This window comes from Vigna umbellata, chromosome 9 (genome assembly GCF_029865625.1).
Source record: "Vigna umbellata cultivar VRB3 chromosome 9, Vumbellata_1.0, whole genome shotgun sequence".
Classification (NCBI taxonomy): Eukaryota; Viridiplantae; Streptophyta; class Magnoliopsida; order Fabales; family Fabaceae; genus Vigna; species Vigna umbellata.
In genome coordinates, this window is record NC_142173.1 from 35,677,365 (window position 1) to 35,700,013 (window position 22,649).

At 32.9% G+C, this 22,649-nt stretch overlaps 2 protein-coding genes across 2 annotated transcripts; one reads left to right on the forward strand and one right to left on the reverse strand.

The window, feature by feature from the left end:
• The first annotated feature begins 7,970 nt into the window (after positions 1-7,970).
• Positions 7,971-8,571, forward strand: LOC148193383 (uncharacterized). Its single transcript, XM_088098116.1, has 2 exons — positions 7,971-8,190; positions 8,275-8,571. Exons 1-2 carry the CDS (start codon positions 7,999-8,001, stop codon positions 8,479-8,481), a joined length of 399 nt encoding a protein of 132 aa, XP_087954242.1. The 5' UTR covers positions 7,971-7,998; the 3' UTR covers positions 8,482-8,571.
• A 306-nt stretch (positions 8,572-8,877) lies between these two features.
• On the reverse strand, positions 8,878-12,538 carry LOC148193384 (uncharacterized). The gene is made up of 4 exons (XM_088099625.1): positions 10,221-12,538; positions 9,918-10,141; positions 9,591-9,848; positions 8,878-9,520 (listed from the first exon to the last, which is right to left on the reverse strand). The coding sequence occupies exons 1-4, from the start codon at positions 12,018-12,020 to the stop codon at positions 8,947-8,949; spliced, it is 2,856 nt and encodes a 951-aa protein (XP_087955751.1). The 5' UTR covers positions 12,021-12,538; the 3' UTR covers positions 8,878-8,946.
• Between the last annotated feature and the right edge of the window lie 10,111 nt (positions 12,539-22,649).

The window sequence follows — 22,649 nt, forward strand, 5'->3', positions numbered from 1 at the left end:
CTTCACACATCAAACATGAAAACTAATTGACTTTGTATCACCCACATGCTGTTTGACCCCATAATCACTATTTAAGTCTAAATCAAAATTAATTAAGTCTAAATCAAAATTAATTAAGTCTAAATCAAAATTATAAGGACAATTTAAGCATCAAGTATGTTTCAATTTACTCATTTTCAACTTTCACTTTTATATGTTTACTTAAACATTACAATATTGAGTGTTAATAACAGTTAATATGTGTAATGTGTCCTTCATTATATTTTAACCATCTATGTTAATAATAGATCATCTCTATTAGACTCAAATCTCCTTTATTTTTATTGGAACTATTATCATTTGAATATTTGATATGTCCTTTTTTTTTAAATAACAAATCCACTAAATCACTACATTAATTGATTGTATGCAATTTATAATAACTATTATAATTTTAGAAACTAAATTAATAATCCAATTCATAATAAAATTATTTCTTTGTGATTAAATGGGTGTGTAAAATAATTTCTAAAAGTAAATTAAATTTATGTTAAAACTTCTTTAGTTATATATATATATATATATATATATATATATATATATATATATATATATATATATATGAATTTATTTTAGATTTAAGTGTAGTTGGATAAGGAAGTTAAAGGAGTGAGAGTAATGAGCTCTAAGACATGTACAAAGCATACATAACATATATTTTTACTTGTTGGTGGAATAAAAGATAAATTGAATTAAAAGGTACTAGGAAAGGAAGGGAGGTTAAAATAAAAGAAGAGGGTATCAATATATATTTAAAAAATTTATTAAATTTTTTCCTTTCTAAAACAGTAAGTAAACTACTTTTATATCCCATTCTCTCATTTTTCATTTCTCATTTCCACTTTTCTATAACCCTTAACTCATCCTTCCTTATAAAATTTTCTATTATCTTGCTAAGGAAAAAATTATCACCTTCAGTTTTAAAATATATAAGATCTTTTTACTTTGATAATTTCAATCTTCTTACTACTGAAAAGACATAAATGAATTAGAGTTGATGGGTTACATAGATAAATTAGGTTTTTTGCTTGACTTAAGGTGATTCCTTAGAATAATTTAAAATTTTTTAGTGTCTTCAATATATTGTTATGTTTAAAACTTGTATATTTTAAGGTAAAAATTGAGACATGGAAACCTGATTTTATTTTTGTTTTTATTTTAAGTTGAGTGATGAGTATATGAGAAATTTAGTTATATAATTTAGTTTGTATATGAAAATATGAGGAATTAACATCTTTCTTCACAAATTTTCATATATATCATATCATACACAAATTTTCAAAAACTTTTATTTCAAATTCACATATAATATTTTTCTTAATTCAATCAAGTTCACTTCTTTCTTCTCTCAACTCTATTCTAAATATATTTTGAAATCCAAACACAAAATGAGTTAATGGTTTTGCAACAAATGGCGTGATATAAGTTGTAGTAGTTATAAAATTAGTTTTGGACATTAAATATTATTAGTTTGGTCGCACACCAATAAATAGTGACTAAGAGCAGGCGAAAAAAAAGTGATAAAATTATATGCAAATGGGGCTCCACAGCCAATCTATGAATAATGAATGGTTTTAATGAAAAGGTTTATGAGGAGATGTAGGGTTAATTGGTAGGAAGCAGAAGAAACATTGAGTCAAAGTATAAGAGATTGTGAGTTGGGTCCAACCATCTCTTTTATCAATTGCTTTCAATTCTTTCACAGCCTCATCAGATAAGCTTTCTGCACTTTATTTCTGCCTCCCGATACCAATACCCATCTTTCTTACCGTACGACCTATTTGGTCTTTCAATATACCAATTTTTAAATACAAACTAAAGGTCATAAATCAAATAAATTTAGGTTTAACGTTCTATAGGTCTTTTTCTTTTTTTTTTTTCAGAATCTCAAATAAATCCTTTAATTATTCGGTTTCTCAATAAAACTTTTATTCTTTAAAAATTAAAATAAATAAAAATTTATCGTCAAATTGAACAAACCGATCTTACATGTTGGGAGTATTTTCGTCTAAACTAAAAAAATATATATAATAAACCCATCACACGTTATTAATTATATATTATATATTCTTTTACTAAATTATAATATCATATTATGTAAGACCCTAGAAAAACGAGCGCCATTAATCCCTGTCTCATCCTCATTAATTTCCCTAAAAACCCTTCTGCCGTGCATTTAAAACGCACTTCCAGACTCACTGCCTTCCTGCCAGGTGTCGTGATGGAATGTTCCTAAATCAGTAGTGGAAGACAAGTGGCAGCAAGAGAACGGACGTTGGTTTTTAAACAAAAATGAATTTTCTGAAGTCCGCATCACTCTTTGCATGCACTCTTCTTCTTCCTCAGATTCTAACTTTTCATATTCTTCACCTTCTCTCTAGAAACCTCTACCTTCTCTCTACTGAAACTTCTTCTTTCTCTTCTCCGTTCACGTTTCAGAAACCGTAGAACCATTCCTGGTGTCGTGAGCTTCGTTTTGAACCGATCACCTCAACGTTCTGATACTGGTAAGTCTCTCTTCTTCGTCGAACGTTTTCTGTCTCATGCAAAGCCAAATCCTGGTTGCATGAAGGGTTGAGTTCTTAGTATTTCTTGGTTTTTATGGTTAGATCGGGTTGGAAGAATTAAGTGATCCTGTGTGAGTAGAGAACTGTTAGCAGACGAACCAAACACCTTGAGTTAGGACGTTCACTTCTGATCCAAGGTAAGGGAAGCTTATTAAGTTTAATTCTTGAGGTATACTGTGATGCATGACTATTCTGTGAGTTACACTGTGTCGGATGCCTGTTCTATGAATTTTATTGAGTATGACCTATGATATTAGACTTTACTATATGATTTTGATGATGAGACAATGTACGAAAAATATGGATTATGCTATGTTATGAGTAAATTAATGTATGAAAGTTTATACTGAAAAATGTGTTTACCGTAAGTTGAATTTAAGTATGAAATTCTATGATAATGAACGTTCGATATCGAAACGGTCTTTGACCGATCGGTATTTTCAGTAACTCCTTTCAAATAGTTGAACTCTTTCATTTGGGAAGAATTCTGGTTGAGTATGTGTTGTGTCGGTCTTCTACTTAGAGCTCATAATGAATAGTGTCGAGTACCTTTGTTAATACAGATCATCCGTCTGTGTCGACCGACAGTGTCGAGTACCATTGTCAATACAGATCATCCATCTGTGTCGACCGACAGTATCAAGTACCATTGTTAATACAGATCATCCATCTGTGTCGACCGACAGTGTCGAGTACCATTGTCAATACAGATCATCCATCTGTGTCGACCGACAGTGTCGAGTACCATTGTCAATACAGATCATCCATCTGTGTCGACCACCCTTCTTAATGTAGGTCGTCCATCTGGGTCGACCGATCGTGTCGAGCCGCCTTGTAATATAGGTCGTCCATTTATCTTGAAGCCGGTATTACTTTATCTTGGAAAGGGGCAAGTTCTTCGGTCTCGTTCCTCACATTAGTTCTCGTTATAAAGAGGTAGTGATTTTATGTACTTGGACTGAAAGACAAAAAGACAAAAATGAAAATAAAAGTGAAAGATTAAAAATGATGAACATTATATGAGGTGAACTATGGTTGTGAATTTTGGACGAGCGTTCCAGGGAGGAACGACTCATGGTTGAATATGGAATTTTGTAAAGTATGACTGTGGGCATGCTAATGCTGGCTTGGTCCATCCTGATATTCCGTGATACTCATCTTCACGTAGAGGAGAGTAATTCATGTGTGGGAATGGCAGGAGGTCCTTAGTCCATAAGTTAACATGGGCGACGTAAGAAACGGACTAACCTCGAGTGGCAGCTGTCGAGTGTAATACAGTTACTACACCACTCGGGTGCAAGGACGCCTGTAGCTACACAGATTCATACAGTCCGGACGGTCAGTCTAGTATCAGGAATTGATTTGAGTTAAGGATTGATTTAATTATATGTTGTGAAATATTTGATATGTTGATATACTATGAAATGAATGATTTTACTTGAATTAAATTCAATAAGCTTACCCTGTGTTCTCTTCCTTGCGTTGTCGATCGTCTCTGTACATCCGTCCTGTTTATGCAATGATCATCCGTGTGGATGTGAGCAGATGGTGAGGCGTTGCTCGAGGAAACACTGGAAGAAGAAAATTTGGAGGAAGCAACCCTTGTAGATGTTGAAGTGAAGGCCGAACAGTAGACGTTCGGTTAGCTGTTTGGACTAGATGTTTCATTGTACTAATTTTTGAATCGACCTTTATATTATTTGGTCGATCGGTTTATATCTGTGCTTTTTAACCATTGGTTGGGTACGTTTACGTCGAGCGTGTTTTTCTTATTTAACTTCTTGTAAGGCCGATCAGCCTAAACCCTTGCTTTCGTTAATTTAAGACTGATTTGTTTATCATTAAATGTAATTAATTCTACTATATGGTGTTACTGTATTTTGGGATGTTACATATTACAGATTTAGATAAACTTTCAAAAAATTTACGGGAATGAGTAAGTTTTTTATGTACATAACTTTACATTTTTTTTCATATCAAGGGCATCTCACTTAAGCTAAGGTATACTTTTTTTCTTTAATGTAAAACCATCGCATTGTTAAGTGTAGATGTTTGTAACGATTTCAACTACTTTTTTTAAGCCTCCTCATCTTAACTATTTCAACCATGTTTTTAGTATCACCGTGATAACTTCAAAAGTTTTTTTTCTAGTTTCGTATTTTATGAATTTTTATGTATTTGGAAATTGAATTTTCTAAATTAAATGTTATAATTATAATAGTGTTATTTTTCATATTTTGAAAAATATTCAGGTGTTTATTTTTTTTTTAAGATGTGGTTACCTTTTTCTAATGATACATTTTGAAATTTGAAAAAAAAAATTAGGATTGTTAAATTATTTTTTTTAATATATCTTAAAAGTTGAAATAAATTATGATAAATATTTAAAATGAAGTACATTTTTTTTATTAAATACACATATTATTGTTGAAGACTAAAATCATCATCATATTGTCGTTGATGTTTGTGTCCATTTGAACATATTAATAACTATGTTGTGGTGTGGGTCGTGATGCTCATGTGATGTATTATACTATTCAAAACATAAATGATACAAAATATAAGCTTATAGACTTACGTTATCATTAATAATCGGTGTATATATATACATATAGTTTGTGTACGCTCTTTTTTAGTTGATATATTTTAGTAATATGTATCAGGTTTTAGTAGAAAAAAATACCCTTATATATAATTGATTCTAAGTTTTAAGGTTAAGGGTATTTTAATAATTTTCATTCTCAAAACTAAAAAAAAAACAGGAAACTCTGAAACCCTTACTCACCTCCTTCATTCCTTTTAACCCTTTCTCTTTCATCTCTTTTACTCCAACATTTTCTCTGTCATCCCTACGGTAGTCCCAATTGAAAAAATCAAAAACACTCGTCTAACCCTAATCTACCTTCCTCACTTATCCAATTTGTTTCTCCCTCATCTCCATACTCTCCCTCACCCACAAACAACAATCCGCGACATCGCAATTTGTTGCTCTTGCTCTGTTTGGTCATTTGTTTTTCACTTTAATAACAAAATAATTGATGATGTTGATGTTGATTTTTGATTACATGATTGTGTTATATCTTTTCTCTTTTGATTGTTATTAAATTTCGTTTTAAAATTTTAGAATTAGTAGTTGATTGGAGGGTTGTGTTATATCGTTTATTAATTTTGTATTACATGAAATTAATTATTTCAATTTCATGTAAACTACTCACTAAATGATAAAAAAACGAACGTCGTTCAAAGCAGTTATCGTAGCCAGAAATGCACCCTTCATACACCAACCAAAATAATCCATCTGGGGTGGCACCAGTGGCAACCATGTTTTGCTGCTTCCAATAAGAAGAAGAAGATTTTTCTATGTGTGTTTAACTATGCATAAGCTTTATATCAATTTTTTTTTAATTTTAATATAATCAGAAAGGAAAAGATATAACACAACCCTCCAATCAAAAATCAACATCAACATCATCAATTATTTTGTTATTAAAGTGGAAAACAAATGAACAAACAGAGCAAAAACAACAAATTACGGTGTCGCGGTTGCTGCGTGTGGGTGAGGGAGAGTATGTAGATGAGAGAGAAACAAATTGGATAAGTGAGGAAGGTAGATTATGGTTAGACGAGTGTTTCTGATTTTTTTAGTTGGGACTACCATAGGGATGACAGATAAAATGTTGGAGTGAGAGAGATGAAAGAGAAAGGGTTGAGAGGAATGAGGGAGGTGAGTAAGAGTTTTGGGATTTCTTGTTTTTTTTTTTAGTTTTGAGAATGAAAGTTATTAAAATACCCTTAACCTTAAAACTTAGAATTCATGGTATATATATATATATATATATATATATATATATATATATATATATATATATATATATATATATATATATATATGTAGGGGTTTGTTAACTTGCGTACGCTCTTTTTTCAGTTGGTACATTTTAGCAATGTGTACCGGGTTTTAGTAGACAAAAACACCCTTATATACCATGAATTCTAAGTTTTAAGTTAGGGTATTTTAATAATTTTCATTCTCAAAACTAAAAAAAAAAACCCCAAACCTTTATTCACCTCTCTCATTCCTCTCATCCCTTTCTCTTTCATCTTTCTCACTCCAATCTTTTTTCTGTCATCCCTAGCCCTAATTAAAAAATCAGAAACACTAGCCGTTAAACAATCTTACAAAAAAATGATTTTATAATGAGTTTTCATCTTATAATTTTTGTCTTATCTAATTTTATCCAATTTTCACAAGCATAAAGGAATTGGTAATTGATCTGGAAAAGATCAGAAATACTTGTTGTTAAACAATTTCTTACAAAAAATGATTTTATAATGAATTTTTATTTTATAATTTGTCTTATCTAATTTTATCTAATTTTCAGAAGCATAATGACATCAAAGGAATTGGTAATTGGCTTGGAAAAAATCAGAAACACTCGTTAAACAATTTCTTACAAAAAATGACTTTATAATGAGTTTTCATTTTATAATTTTTGTCGTATATAATTTTATCTAATTTTGACAAGCATAATGACATTCGAAAGAATTGGTAATTGGCCTGGAGGGTTCTTTTAGAGATGATGATTCAAAAATTAGAGAGATTAGTGAAGATGGTGAAATTGAAGAGATCTTGAATGAACCTTTGCCTGAAGGTGAATATGTCAATGACTCAACTCTTTACAAAGACAAATTTTTTAAAGGTAAGTGTTTCTGATTTTTTCAACTGGGGTTACAGTAGGGATGACAGAGAAAAGGTTGGAGTGAGAGAGATGAAAGAGAAAAGATTGAGAGGAATGAGAAAGGTGAGTAAGGGTTTGGAGTTTTTTTTTTTTTTTAAGTTTTGAGAATGAAAATTATTAAAATACCCTTAACCTTAAAACTTAGAATCCATTATATATAAGGGTATTTTTGTCTACTAAAATCCGGTACACATTGCTAAAATGTACCAACTGAAAAACAGGCGTACGCGCGTTAGCAAACCCCATATATATATATATAATAATTACGCGAGTTATCCGTAGTTAAATTATTAGGTAATGAGATATAATGAAAATTTGATTACATTATTGTAATTATTAGGTTTAATACCTCTTTTGGTCCCTAGAAAGGGGGCCAAAGTTCAATGTGGTCCCACCTTTTTTTAGAAGTTCAATGTGATCCCACCTTTTGTAAAAAGTGTGCAATCAAGTCCTTTTTGCAAACGGCGTGAAGTTTTTAACGGAGCAGCTGACAGGGTGGACTGAGTATCATTACGTGGCTTTGTGTGGGTAAGACGTGGCAAAGAGAGGGTGATACGTGGCTGTGAGGGGTAAATTTGGTAATATTAGTGAGGTTAGGAAATCAAAAGTTAGGGTTTCAGGAGTTTTAGAGAAATTGCTAATTTGGGATACGAATGGCTTCTTCTGAAGGGTGTTCATCGTGTTCGAGAAGTTGGGGCAAAGGATCTTCTGGGTGGTCCCATGGTTGTGGTGTGAGAGGAGGTGGGATAATCCCTACTTGTTACTGTGGTGATGTTGCTGTAACCAAAGTGGCGAGAACTACGAAGAATGCTGGGAGAAATTTCTGGGGTTGTCCACGTTACAAGGTTTGAATTATACCCGTTTGAGTTAAAGTTTTTTTGAATTGATGATGCATTTGTTGATAGAATCCATAACTTGGTGAATAACAGGGTGGATCTGCAATTGGCAGCTCGTGTAACTTTTTCAAGTGGTGTGTTGAAGAGAAAGTTGATGAAAAAGATTGCACAATGGTGAGGAGGATAAGTCAGCTGGAAAAATCAGTGCAGGACTTGCAGAAAATGATGAAGATCTTAGTTGTAGCTTTGTGTGTGTGTATTGTGGTGTGCCTTGTTCAGGTTCTGTCTAGGTTCATTTAGTTAGATTGTAAGGTGTAAGATGAATTATGCAATTCAATGTATTACGTATTGACTATTTTAATGAGTAAATTTTAGTGATTAATGTTGAAATCAGTCCCCCTGATGTTTTAACAATGTTGAAATCAGTCCCCCTGATGTTTTAACAATGTTGAAATCAGTCCCCTGATGTTTTAAAAATGTTGAAATGAGTCCCCCATTTGCTTTAAAACTGTTCACCAAGGTCACCAAATAATGCATATGATGCTGAATATTGGCACATAAAACAAATACATAAAACAAATACATAAAACAAGTACATAAAACAAATACATAAAAGCAGTTTCATTCATTACGACACATAAAAGAAATACAGAAAATCAGTTCAGTAAGTACGTTAAGTATGTATTACACCACCATGTAAGAAATAGTACATATTACAGCACCACAAAATTTAAATATCTAATAACAATTCTTCTGACTTTGCATCTAAGTACGTTTTCTTCTGACTTTGCATTTTGTTGGCCGGGGTGATTGGGGACTTGGAGGTGGCTGTGATGGTTCAGGGGTTGGTGAACTTGGAGGTGGCTGTGATGGTTGTGTTGTTTCTACTGGCTGGGGCTTTAAAGGGCAGTTACTCTTGTTGTGCCCCATGTTACGACAAAGACTACATTTTTTCTTATGGCCACCAACACGCATTTGAGTCTGATCTTTAGTTAGCTCCCATGCTTCCAACCTCCTTTTTTTCTTTGGCCTCCCAGGCATCTTCCTGATCAGTGGTGGTAGTACATCATTGAAATTTGTCTTTTCCCATAGTAGGTGGCCATTGAGTGGAAAAATGATGGACGCATAGACCTCTTCATAGGTGGATCTTGTGAACACATTGGGGACAAAAGTCTGTGGATCAACGTTGGAGAAGTTCATTGCTGCAATTGCATGACAGCATGGAATGGCACTAATCATCCACTTTCTGCAGCTACACTCCTTTGTGTCCAGGTCCAGTGTGAACTTGTTCCCAACTGAAGAAGTATGCCTAACCTCAAAAATCTTTCGTGCAGACCAGCTGAAACAAATGAAGCACATCAACAATGTAGATAAATAACTTGTATATAAAATAAATGGAGTTATATTACCTTGGCACCCAATATCTTGACAGATTACATTCCTTCTCAAGTCTCTTCTTTATCTTTGGGCATATTGTGAACTCCATAGATGCCACCTTGGTTCTATTGGTGGCCCACCTTTTCATGAGATAAACTCTGATATCCTCCATCATGGTTATAATAGGTTTTCCTCTTGAATGAATAAGAACACTGTTGAAAGCTTCACTGATGTTGTTATCTAGTGTATCAGTCATTGCTTGACCTGTGAAGCGAGATCTTGACCAAAACCTGTTGCACACTCAAATGGGTTACAATGCATCAGGGACAGTAAATTGTATGTAATGGCTAATGGGTTACCTCGGGGGAATGGCTATGAGGTATTTATATGCTTCAATATTGACTTCTTTAATTTTCAGCATCTCTCTCTCCCAAGCCTGTGGATATGTGCTTGTGGCAGCTGTCCACATCAGGTTTTTTAAAATTTGACCACCAAACCTTTTTCTAAAGTTTGCATACAGGTGCCTCATACAGAATCTTTGTTCTGCCCCAGGAAGAAGCTCTTGGATAGCTGGGACCAACCCCTGCACAAATAATTTTAGTCATAAAACAAGATCCTTTAACAAAGCATTAACTAAAATTGAATATAAGGTGTATATTTACCTTCTGCTGGTCTGACATCCACGTGCACCCCCCACATACTTCACTACCACCGAGGTCTTCAATTAATAATTGCAAGAACCATGTCCAGCTGTCTTTGTTCTCCACTTCTACTACTGCATAGGCAAGTGGTAGCATTTGATCGTTTGGGTCCCTACCAACAGCAGTGAGAAGCTCTCCCTTGTAATAACCTTTCAAAAAACATCCGTCTAAACATATTATGGGCCTACAACTTTTGAAGCTGTCTTTACAAGCTTTCAGACAAACATACATTCTTTGGAAGATTGTATCACCATTATGCGAGTCAACTTTAATCTGCACTGTTGAACCTGGGTTACACCTCAACAACTCATGTCCATAGTCGTATATCCTTTTATACTGTTCTTTGAAATCTCCTTCAAGCTGTCTTGTGGCAATTAACTTTGCCCTTCGTGCCTTGGATATTGACACATTTGTATTCCATTTTCTTAATGCTTTAGTACGAATATCATTCACCTTTAAGTTAGGATTGTCAACTAAAGACCTATCTATTTCTTCACTCAACCACTGAGCATTCATTAGTTTGATGTTAAGTTGCCTACTACAACCGTGAGTATCAATTATCTTCCTTAATTGCCAAATTTTGCGTGATGGCAAGTACCCACAGTAAGCTACCCATGGGCACTTCCCTTGGCCACCCATGCAGCGCACCCTCACCCTACGCTTATCATTCTTCACAAATTTTAGATCCCTCCCAGCATGAACAGCATACCTTCTAATAGCATCCTTAAACTCTTCCTTCCCACTGAAAATGGTGCCCACTTCCCACTTGTAATCTGCCATGGACTTCTGTTTTGTATATTTTGAGAAACCACCCATACATAATCTATCCTCGTTGTAATCCTCCTCACTTGAACTGTTTTCAGGAGTTACAAGCATATCAGACTCCCAATCATCATCTGACAAACCCCTGCATTGTTGTTGGGTTTCTTCATCATTGTCTGCATCCACATACTCATCACCACTGAGATCATCCATTCCAGGTTCATCATCACTGTCCCCTCCATCCTCAATGTTTTCTTCCAATTCTTGTTCACTATGAACCTCCCCTCCATCCTCAATGTCTGCTTCCAATTCTTGTGCAGTATGAACCTCCCCTCCATCCTCAATGTCAACTTCCACTTCTTGTTCAGTAGGAACCTCCCCTCCATCCTCAATGTCAACTTCCACCTCTTGTTCAGTACGAACCTCCCCTCCCTCCTCAATGTCCACTTCCAATTCTTCTTCACTTTCAACCTCCCTTCCATCCTCCCTTCCATCCTCAATGTGCACTTCCACTAATCCCTCATTCTCAACCTCAACATCTTCTGCATCCTCCTTGTCTTCCTCCCAGACATTTTCATTCTCACCATCCTCATTGTCACCCTCAACATGTGCTTCTCCTCCAACGTCACTACCCTCACCACTGTCTGCTGGACCTTCACATACGTACAAAATCTCATTGTCATCATTTTCTACAATAGCTGGTTCGTCCACCCCATGCACAACATACAGGTTCACTTTCCCCAAATAATTAGCCACCTTCATCATGTTCATGGCTCCTTTATCATCATCAAGCTTATGTAAAACATGTTGGATATTGTAATATAATTCTTTTACTTCCATGTAACCCAGATCTTTAAGTGAACCTAATACTCCAAAATAACACCATTTATCGGGATCTACGTCCCAATAAACTATCTCCCCACCCATATACTTAAAGGGGACTTCTTTGATCAAGGTCCCACCGTGATGGACCACAACCTGAAACATGTCATCACCCATCCCTACCCCAACCCTGCAAATGCAAACGGGGACCACTAATTTAAGTTAAACTAATATCTATGGGACCACTATGAACCATCAAAACAAGACAACTTTTCACCCCTACTTAATCCCCCTATAAAGCGACAACAGTGATAACATATACAACAAATACATATCATAAACCCTAACCTGATTTGCGGTTTCCAATTTGAGCTTCAGATTTGTGGTCTCCAATTCGCGCTTGAGATCCTGAATGTGCACTTCGTCCACGATGATCAATCCCAAATTAGCAATTTCTCTAAAACTCCTGAACCCTAATTTCTGATTTCCTAACCTCACTAATATTACCAAATTGACCCTCTCACAGCCACGTATCACCCTCTCTTTGCCACGTCTTACCCACACAAAGCCACGTAATGATACTCAGTCCACCCTGTCAGCTGCTCCGTTAAAAACTTCACGCCGTTTGCAAAAAGGACTTGATTGCACACTTTTTACAAAAGGTGGGATCACATTGAACTTCTAAAAAAAGGTGGGACCACATTGAACTTTGGCCCCCTTTCTAGGGACCAAAAGAGATATTAAACCTAATTATTATTTCTATTACGTTGAGTTGAGTTTCTACGAGATTCTATAGGCTGAGCTCTTACAGGTTGAGTGTTAAACTGATTTTTGTCGCCTAAAATCAGAACAAACTAAGTTTCCCCACTAATGTAGTAAAGGGATAACCTAGGTATCAATCCAAGGACTCATTGTAATTAAGTTTAAAGTGTTTGGTTAATTCTTGCTTTATTTATTACCTAATTATTTACTAAAAGACAAGGTGTGGAAATTAAAAATAATGAAATGTAAAATAAAAGAATTAAAAACAAATTCTGTTTAAGGAAAGAATATGAAATAAAAGGAAAATAAAAGAAAGTAGAAATCTAAACTTCCCAAGATAGAAACAACAACATGTCCTAAACTAATATGAAAATTAAATGCAACTAAAATGATCATAAACTAATGAACATTACTACTGCCTGCTAACAGAACTTAAAAATTATCACTGCAATATGTAAATGATGTAAGAAAACAAGAAAAAACCTAACTAAGAATGCTAAGAACAGTGGAACATATAACAGAACCTAAATGGAAGGAAAAATAAAATCACAATCAAAACTAAGACTATTCTAACATTAAGTCAACATAAATACTAAAAATAAAGAAGCAAACTAATGATATTAGGCAAAAACAAAGAACAGAGGCAAATATGCAATAGATTGAAAGAAAGAGTCTCAATTACTCTTCAGAAAGACATTCCGAGAAAAGTAAGCCCATCACAGGGTCTTATAGTTCATATTTCAGAACTTGAATTGACAATTCTCACTCAATTTTCCAACCAATGCACACTTTCACAAGAAACAAAAATAGAACACTGAAATTGAACTTAGTCTGATAATTATGAAGCTTAACATCTCTCAAGAAGACCTCTTGAAAATCTAGGCCCACCTCTGGGTCCTATTACATCCAAAACAAATGTAGAAATGTGGATGTTTTCCTTCACAATTCTCAAACAGAGTTTAATTGCAGAACTAAAATCACACATATCAGAAATAATAGAAGGAAAAGAATAGAAACACAAAACCGAATGAGTCTTTATGCATTGGATTCATCTCTGACTCGAGAAGACATCTCGAAAAAGAATGCTCACTACAGAGACATTTAATTCCAAAAGGAATCATAAAATTGCAGAGATACAAAATCCAAATAATTTTCTAAACAAAACCATTGCAGAAATCAAAATCACAGAACAATCTCAACACAAAAACAAGAATAAAAGGAAAACACGAAATGGAAATTTATTAATATGAAAAAGGAAAATTATAAACACTATACCAGAGATCACCGAATGAGGAGCTCACAGATTGTCACGTTTCCATGAATCTCATCAGTGAAATCCAGAATTAAGAACAATATCTCTACTATAAGAAAAGCGAATAAAACCCTAAACTAAAGAATGGAGAACTGTAGAGTAGTCTGAAAGTGTCTAGTGTCTAAAAGTGTTGTGTTTACATGGAAGAAACCCCTTTATATAGGGTCTGAAAACAAAAAGAGAAAAGAAAGGGGGAAAAGGAAAAAAATGGGAGAGGGGAACCTTGCTCGAGAAGCTTCATAATCGACAGCCACTGTTCATCCTTCTATTTAAGCCCTCTGATTAGCTTCCATCTTTGTCGTTCAGCTCCGGGCAGCTCCTTCTTCGGTCCAAGTCATCTTCTTCATTTTCACTGGTCAACTTCTTTGCAGGGCAGGGTCGTGACTTCAAGGGTCGTGACTTCATCTTCTCTCTTTCTTGCATTCTCTCCAAGCCCTAGCTCGTGGGTGTTTGTTTTCCTCTCAAGTGAATTTCTCCCTTTCTGCCAAATGAATGCATAAGGTGAAGACCCTCTAAGGCAGTTGCTGCCACTGAAACGCACAGTTTCACTAATTCGGCTTAAGGTCCAACCCAAAACAAGACGACGCCGTCTCTCTTAAGTTCAGTCAGGCCTCTCTAACCCCAAAACGCTGCGTTTCATTTAATTGAAACCCAATCCTGCTAGCGGCCAGTTTAATTCAAACAGCCTAGCTGGGTCAATGGCCCAATTATCTAATCAGCACACTTCAGCCCAATTTATAAGGCCTATTCTGCACAAAAGAAAAAAAAATCAAAATTAAAGAAAGAAAATAAAATCAAATGAAAGAAAAGAATTTTTACCAAAAGATTTTCTAAAAAAATATTACTTTTCTAATTATTTAAAAAATTTACAAAATACTCCTAAAAACCTAATTTTAACTATAATTTTATAAAACTACAATTTTAAACTATCTTAATTTTAGACAATTAGAAACAAAAAATACACTAACAAGGACTTCTAAATACAAAAAAGAATGCAAATTTGGAGAGTTGTCATTGAGGTAGTCCAAACAGACCATTTTCATTCAGGCTAATTATTTTCAAGCTGACTCTCTTCAGGTCGAGCTTGTATATGCCACGCTTCGACAATCTGAGCTCTTCCATATCGATCTCATCTAAGTTAAGCTCTTATAGGTTAAGTTCCTTTAGGCCTAGCTCCTCTAAACCAAGCTCTTTTAAGTTGAGAACAAGTCGAGCTCCTACTGGTCAACCTCCTCCAAGTCGAGCTTTTTAAGCTTACTTCCTCCAAGTCGAGCTTATATAGGTTGAGCTTATAGAGTCCAGTCAACTCGACCATCTTGGCCATCACTCCAGATCGAACATCCCATTGTCAGTCAACACGACCATCCTAACCAGGTAGTACATCTTGTTAATCCCGAACACATAGGTAAGATCAACCAGCCCTTTTACACGACCATCAAGGAAGCCCGACTAGCCAGTCCATCCAGTCTATCCCACCTACCCAGGCCAAGTCGCCCAACCAGTCCATCCAAGCCATCTCATCAACCCATTCACCCTGACCATCCCAACCAATCTAGCCAGCCCGACCAACCCGACATAATGCAAGATCAACCATCATGTTAGCTCATTTGCATGGCCATCGAGCCAGTCCGTCCATGTAGTTCCTCTAGTATATCCGAGTCATTAAGGTCAGGTTGGCCAACCAGTCCATCCAAGCCATCTTGTTAACTCGTCCACCTCGCCTATCTTAGTCATTTTCACTATCTTAGTTAGCATGGCCAGGTTAACCCACCCAATCATCATGCTAAATTGATCATCCTATCAGCCTTTCAACATGACTATCAAGCCAGCCTAGTCAACTAGTCCATCGAATTTAATATCGGGCTCAACAAGGAGAGGATTGTCATCAAGTTAAGATGAGATGCGAGCTATCAAATTAGTGAACTGACAACTTGTTAAATCAATGGGTATTTAAGAGAATGAAATTGAAGTGTTGCGTTCCAATTTTTTAAAAGCAGTGAACTATCAATCAAGTACAATGAGTATTTTGGAAATGACTGACCACCAACATGTCGACCTTCTCCAGGCCGAGCTCCTATAGTCTGAGTCCCTATAGGTCGAGATCCTATAGGCCGTGTTTGTACAGGCTGAGCTCTTACAGGCCGAGCTCCTACAAGTCGAGCTCTTCTAGGTCGACCTCCTCCAGGCTGAGCTCTCTAGGTCGACTTCCTCCAGGATGAGGTCCTACAAGCTGAGCTGCAATAAGATAACCTCATTTAGGCTGAGCTCTCCAAGCTGACTTCCTTTAGGTCAAGCTCTATAGGCTGACCTCTTCCAAGCCAACTTCTTTAGTCCTCAAGGTTGAGCTTGTAGAGGCCAAACTCTTACAGTCTAAGCTTCTACAGGTCGAGCTATTCAAACTAAGTTCCTACAGGCTGACCTCCTCCAGGCCAACCTTCTACCGGCTGACCTTTTACCTGCTAATCTTTTACAGGCTGACCTTCCTTAAGGTCGAGCTCCTATTGACCGAGCTCCTACAAGCCAAGCTCTACTATCTGACCTTCTTAAGGCCGAGCTTTTTAGGTTAACTTCATGCATGATGAGCTATCTAGGTTGAGGTCTTATAGATTGAGCTTCAATAGGCTGACCTTCCCCCAACTCGAGCTCTCCAGGTTGACCTCTTATAGGTCGAGCTCTTTAGGTCGGCTTTCTCAAGGCTAACCTTGTAGAGGCTGAGTTTGAGCTCCTCCATGCCAAGCTCCTATTGACCGAGTTGTTCAGGCCGAGATCCTATAGGTCAAGCTCCAATAGGCCGACCCCTACAAGTCAAGCTCTTTAGGTCAACCTTCTACAAGCTGACCTTTTCCAAGCCAATCTCTCGAGGTCAACTTCCTTTAGGCCGACCTCCTCTAGGTTAAGCTCTCCAAGTTTACCTCTTATAGGTCAACCTTCTCCACGTCGAGCTCCTCTAAGTGTAGCTTTCCATGTTGACCTCTCTCAATCTGAGTTCTTCAAGCTGACTTCCTCCTTACTATAGCTTGAGCTTCAATAGGTCGACCTCCTCTAGTTGAGCTCTCTAGTTTGACTTCCTTGAGGCGAACTCTCTAAGTCGAGCTCCTTTAACTGAGCTCTTCTAGACTAAGATCCTCTAGGCCGAGCTCTCCAAGTTGAGCTCATACACGTCGAGCTCCTCCCAACCAAACTTTTTGGGTTGAGTTCCTACAGTATTGTTAAATCAGTGTTGCGTTCCAATGTTTTAAAAGCGGTGAACTATCAAATCAGCATAGATAAAAATTACCCAAAGAACCATTGTTTAGAACAAGTATCAATTATGTGCAATGGGTATTTTGGGAATTTATCTAGAATTATGTTTTCTCATGTATATAATTGTATATAATTGATAGATAATTGCATCATCTATATGTATTTCCATGAAAATAATTATTGTATCAAATAACTTATTTTCATGAATTAATCTATAATGTCAATCATTTAATATTACAATTCGCTTTTGATAATAACACGTGGTCGTAGATGTTTTTTCTCTTTTATCTTCGTTGTGGTCAATAATCAGTTTAATGAAACTCCATAATTATAAAACATATAAGAGATACAATATAATTAACAGGAAAAACATTCACACTTGCATTAGCATCTGAGTGTAAATTTGAAATAAAGAATTTATAAAAACTACAATACAAAAATTTGATTTCATTTCTAGAAAAATATAAAGTTATCACTTAAATAACGAAATTTCAGTAAATAAAAAAAATTAAAATTATCAATTGAACAAAAGCTTTTTCGTGACCAAGTTATACTTTCAAAAGACCACTTGCTCATTTTGATAAAAATCTTGAGTCATTCAAATTAGTAGTTTCTTATTAGAATTGCACTATTTCTGTTTATTCTTTTAGAAAAACACGTTATCCTATTATAGATATATGGAAACGGATGAGAGATAAAATATGAACAGTAATGCTCTTTTATGCTAGTTGATGACAAAGTGAAACAAAAATCAACTTGAAAAAAAAAATAAAAATATTATCAAATTGTGATACTTAAATATAATATGCATGAATACCTTACTCGATGGTGTTAAACAGACATAAATATAAGAATGGAAAATTACCTACTTGGAAGATCTATTTGCAAATATGTTTTCCATCAAACAAATAAACAAGTCAATCAATCACATATGCTTGTTTAACGAAAGCACAGTCTTCAACCCTAGCTTTTGAGATTCAACAAAAACTTTTTCATTGGTTGAATAAGGTCAACGAGTGGAAGAAGAACCAAAATTTTCGGTATAATTTGCAGGAAAACCAAGACCAACAGCATTCTGATATTGAAGATTTATACCAACTTATGACTATAAAATTGAGAGCAAATTAACCCAACTAAATCATTTACATAAATTTGGTAAAACTTAAAAAGGATTTTAATTATGTGGCTTAAATGAAGATTGCACAACATCATATTTATGAATAAGAATGAAGCTGACGATGGATTGCAGAATATCATATTCATAGGAGGAAAGTTGTCTTCATTAATTGTGCTAGCGTTAACCATGTGGGTGGGTTGGTGGTAAAGTAGATATTCATAAAAAAAAAGAATGAAAATATTAAAATATAAGAATGTCGGTAATGCAGCAATTCGATCTGAATACATAAGAAGCTATCTATGCATAACTGCTAAGCAAGTCATGATCACGATTCATGGCAGACATTGACATTTGCCAAACATAATTGAACTTTGTTTTCTTCCCACAAACGTTTATGCACGTCGTTACGACGTTACGTTGACTAATGCTACCCATTTTTCCTTAATTCATGTGCTAGATGTTCCAACTTTCTTTTCATATTACAGATATTTCTCTTTCTTTTTAAAGGATTCGTTACTGTTACAAAATGTGATGAATGTGGCTCACACATAGATGCTTCCTTTGTTTTCTCAAAACTCAGTTTTACCAATATTACAAAAAAACCTAGTATTTTACGAAAAACAATGACAACTATGTCTCAATAAAATTTGAGAAAGATTTTTCGAATTTCCATGTTCATTTTTTTCAAATTTTAATATAAAAATATAAAGAAAATAAATTAGTGTTTGAAGAATAAAAGTATTTTGAGTTCTCTCGGCTAGATCTAAATATGTATTTTTGTTTGAGTTTCATGACATATTTAAACCTTTCAAGCTAAAACAAAACAATGGTCCATTCTTGCTTAGAAATTTGAATTGGGTCTATTATGATGTAGATAATACAATGGCTTAACTAAGAGTGTTGCTCCCTCTACTATCACGGAATACTCTTCTACCATCTTATATCTAACTTATCCTTGATATAAAATAGATATCAACATCCAATTCACCACTTCATATCCAAATTTTTAATTAATTATATTCAACGGATATATCACATCTGTTGAAGTATTTTTTTTTTAATTTTTTAAATATTACATTTTAATTAAATATATAAATTAATAAATTAAAAAAGACCTACAGAGGATGTGGTCACATGTGGCACATCTGTTTAATTTATAATATTTATATATTATAATAATGAATTAAATAATATATAAATTAAATTAATAATTATATTTTATTAATAAAATAAAATTAATTTATATACAATTATATATAAATTTAAAATTAAATAAATAATATGTTTATGTTAATTTAAAATATATAAATGAATAAACTAAAAAAGAAAAAAGTTTACAGATGTCACATATTGTTTCATTTAAAATATTTATATTATAATAATTAATTAAATAATAATATAAATTAAATTAATAATAATATTTTATTAAATAAAATAAAATTAATTTATATATAATTATATAATAAATTAAAATTAAATTAAATAATAGTAGATATAATTTAAAATACATAAATTAAAAAAGAAAAAAACTTACGTGAGCACGTACGTTTCAGTAAAATATTTATATATTATAATAATTAATTAAATAATAAATATAAATTAAATTAATAATAATTATTTATTAAATAAAATAAAATTAATTTATATATAATTATATAATAAATTTAAAATTAAATTAAATAATATTTATTATTAATTTAAAATAATAAATTAATAAACTAAAAAAAAAGCTTACGAGGTCACATTCTACATCCGTTTTATTTATAATATTTACTTATTATAATAATTAATTAAATTAATAATAATTTTTATTAATAAAATAAAATTAATTTATATATAATTATATAATAAATTTAAAATAAAATTAAAATAATATTTATGTATTAATTTAAAATATAATATATTAATAAACTAAAACTAAAAGACTTAACAGATAGGTCACACATTTGTTTAACTAAATATATAAAAAAATAAAATTAAAACGAAAAATTAAAAAAAAAAAACTTGAATGGATGTAGCTACAAATGTAACATATCCGTTAAAGTATTTTTTCTTTAACGTTGACATTTGTTGAAGAATAAGTGTGGGAGTATAGAATATTTTAAAATATAAAAAGGTTTTAAAATTTTAAAAAAATGTTGTGGTGGAGAGAGTAATGTGAGGTGGTGTAGGGAGTAACCCTCCTGAATTAAAGCAGTTTCTTGCATCTCAAAAAAATTTCTTTTGCACCCCGATATATAAAATTATATTTTTGTTATTTTTAAACTGTATAATTTAAAATTTATTTCTGAAAGTTAAAGTTGACTTTTGTTCGAATCATACACTTCATAAGTTTAAAAAAACTCCCGAATTATATAATTTAGAAGTCAGTTTTTTCTTAAGAAAAAATTCCAATTGCAATCGAAAATAAATAAAAAATAGCTTTTGATTTATATAATTTGAAAACTAAATAACTTTCGGAAGTTATATTTTTCTTAGTTCTCTTCAATTTTTAAAAACCATTTTTAACTTTCACATTGCGAAATGATAAAAGTGAATATTTTCATATAGGAGTGCAGGAGAAAATTTATGGTGGTGAGGAAAAAACTACCTCCAAACTAGTTCTATTCCTGCGTTCACAACATGGTCTGGTATTAAAACAAAATAATTATTTTGTTTGCTTAAACTTTATAAATATATTTGGTATAAAATGTTTTTATGTTTTTTCTAACTTTCATGTTTGTTTTTTTTTGTGTGAAAAGTATGAGTTTTGTTAAGCGTAAACAGTAATTTAAATATACAATTTGATTAAAAAATAGAGAAAAAAAATGGATTCTAAGTTATATAATTAAACTAAATTCTCATTATTTGTGATGTGACAAGCGTTGCGTATCTATTAAGTGAAGTTTAGTGATAGGACGATGCATCATAGTTTACCTTTAGCTCGGATACTATTACACCCCAAACCTCATGCATTACTTTTTATCACTTTAATTGGTATACGGGTACGTTAAATAATCATATTATCTTGTATGAAAAATCAATAAAAAATGTATGGATAATATTTATAAAAAATCTTGACAAATAATAATATTAACTAATACTACCTATTAATATATTGGTGAGAAAGTTTAAGTTAATAAACGATAATATTTATTATAAAAAGTTATTTAATGTAAAATAATTTTTTTTATTTTACTTTTCTAAAATATAAAGTCTCTTCTTACTTTTATTTCAAGTAATTTCTTTGATTAAAGATCACGAGATAAAGATGGTAATGAATTAGGTAATTTGATTATATCAAATTTTAGATTTTAATAACGTTCTTTTTCGAATAATTCATGTTTTTCTTGTTCATGTATGTGTAACTTTACTGTTTATGTATGTGTAACTTTACTGGGTTGCATATTTTATATGAATGAAATAAATGATTTCAACAAGTTTATATGTATTTTTATATATTTGGTTTGTAATTTGTCCAGTAAACTGTAATTTGCTTCAATATAACTAATAATCTCCCATCCTAGGCTAAGGATAGTTTTAAATATATATTTTTTCTTTTAACTTTCTTAGGCGTCATTAACCATCAATTAGGAGTAATGGAAAAATAGTTCTAAAGACAAACTCTTATTCTCCTTAAACTTTAATTAAGAGATTTGTTCCAGTATTCCTAATGGTCTCACATTGTTTATGAGTCGATGTTAAGAACATTAGTGTTGCTCTCTTAATCGTCAATTGGAGAAATGAAAAAGTAATTTCAAAGACGAACATCGTTCCCTTAAACCTCGATTGGGGGACTTGTTCTAGTACAATCAATAATCTCACATTGCTTATATATTGAGGTCAAAGGCAATTTAAATACATCTTCCTCCTCCAACCCTCTAAAGTGTCTTTAAGGACAAAATTGTGATAAGAGTTCTAGGTTTCAAAACAAACAATATCAAGGATGTGATGATTGATATTTGTTAACATTTATGCTCTTTCAAAATTTAATTTTTATATTTATATTTTTTATTTGTTTTGGTCTTTATATTTATTTTTTACTCAATTGAATCTTTATTTTTAAAAATATTTAACGTGATCTCTTATGTTAAATTGTTTTTAGCATCGTTTTAAAATGTCACGTATCAAAATCTAAGTCATTTTATATCTTAGAAATCTCTCATTTTAACACACCTTCTAAGTAGAAGATGACCTATATTTTGAGGTGTGACAGACCTAAATTTTGACACGTGACAATTGCAAATGATGTTCACATTAATTTATTTGAAATGATCTCATTGAGTTTTCATTAGTGCAGCTAAGGTTTTCTATGCCAGTTAAAAAAAGGTTTTTTTATGATGATTCTAAAACTAGCATAAATACAACAATGTAGAAATTTTCTTAGTTTCTA

What these genes read in the sequence shown, in the direction of transcription:
- LOC148193384 (XM_088099625.1), bottom strand. Translation starts at nt 12,020, where the DNA reads ATGGGTGATGACATGTTTCAGGTTGTGGTCCATCACGGTGGGACCTTG. An exon ending in GGATGTCAGACCAGCAGAAG is followed by an intron (nt 10,142 to 10,220) that starts GTAAATATACAC and finishes TTATTTGTGCAG; the next exon opens with GGGTTGGTCCCAGCTATCCA. An exon ending in TCAAGATATTGGGTGCCAAG is followed by an intron (nt 9,521 to 9,590) that starts GTAATATAACTC and finishes CATTTGTTTCAG; the next exon opens with CTGGTCTGCACGAAAGATTT.
- LOC148193383 (XM_088098116.1), top strand. Translation starts at nt 7,999, where the DNA reads ATGGCTTCTTCTGAAGGGTGTTCATCGTGTTCGAGAAGTTGGGGCAAA. An exon ending in GGGGTTGTCCACGTTACAAG is followed by an intron (nt 8,191 to 8,274) that starts GTTTGAATTATA and finishes GGTGAATAACAG; the next exon opens with GGTGGATCTGCAATTGGCAG.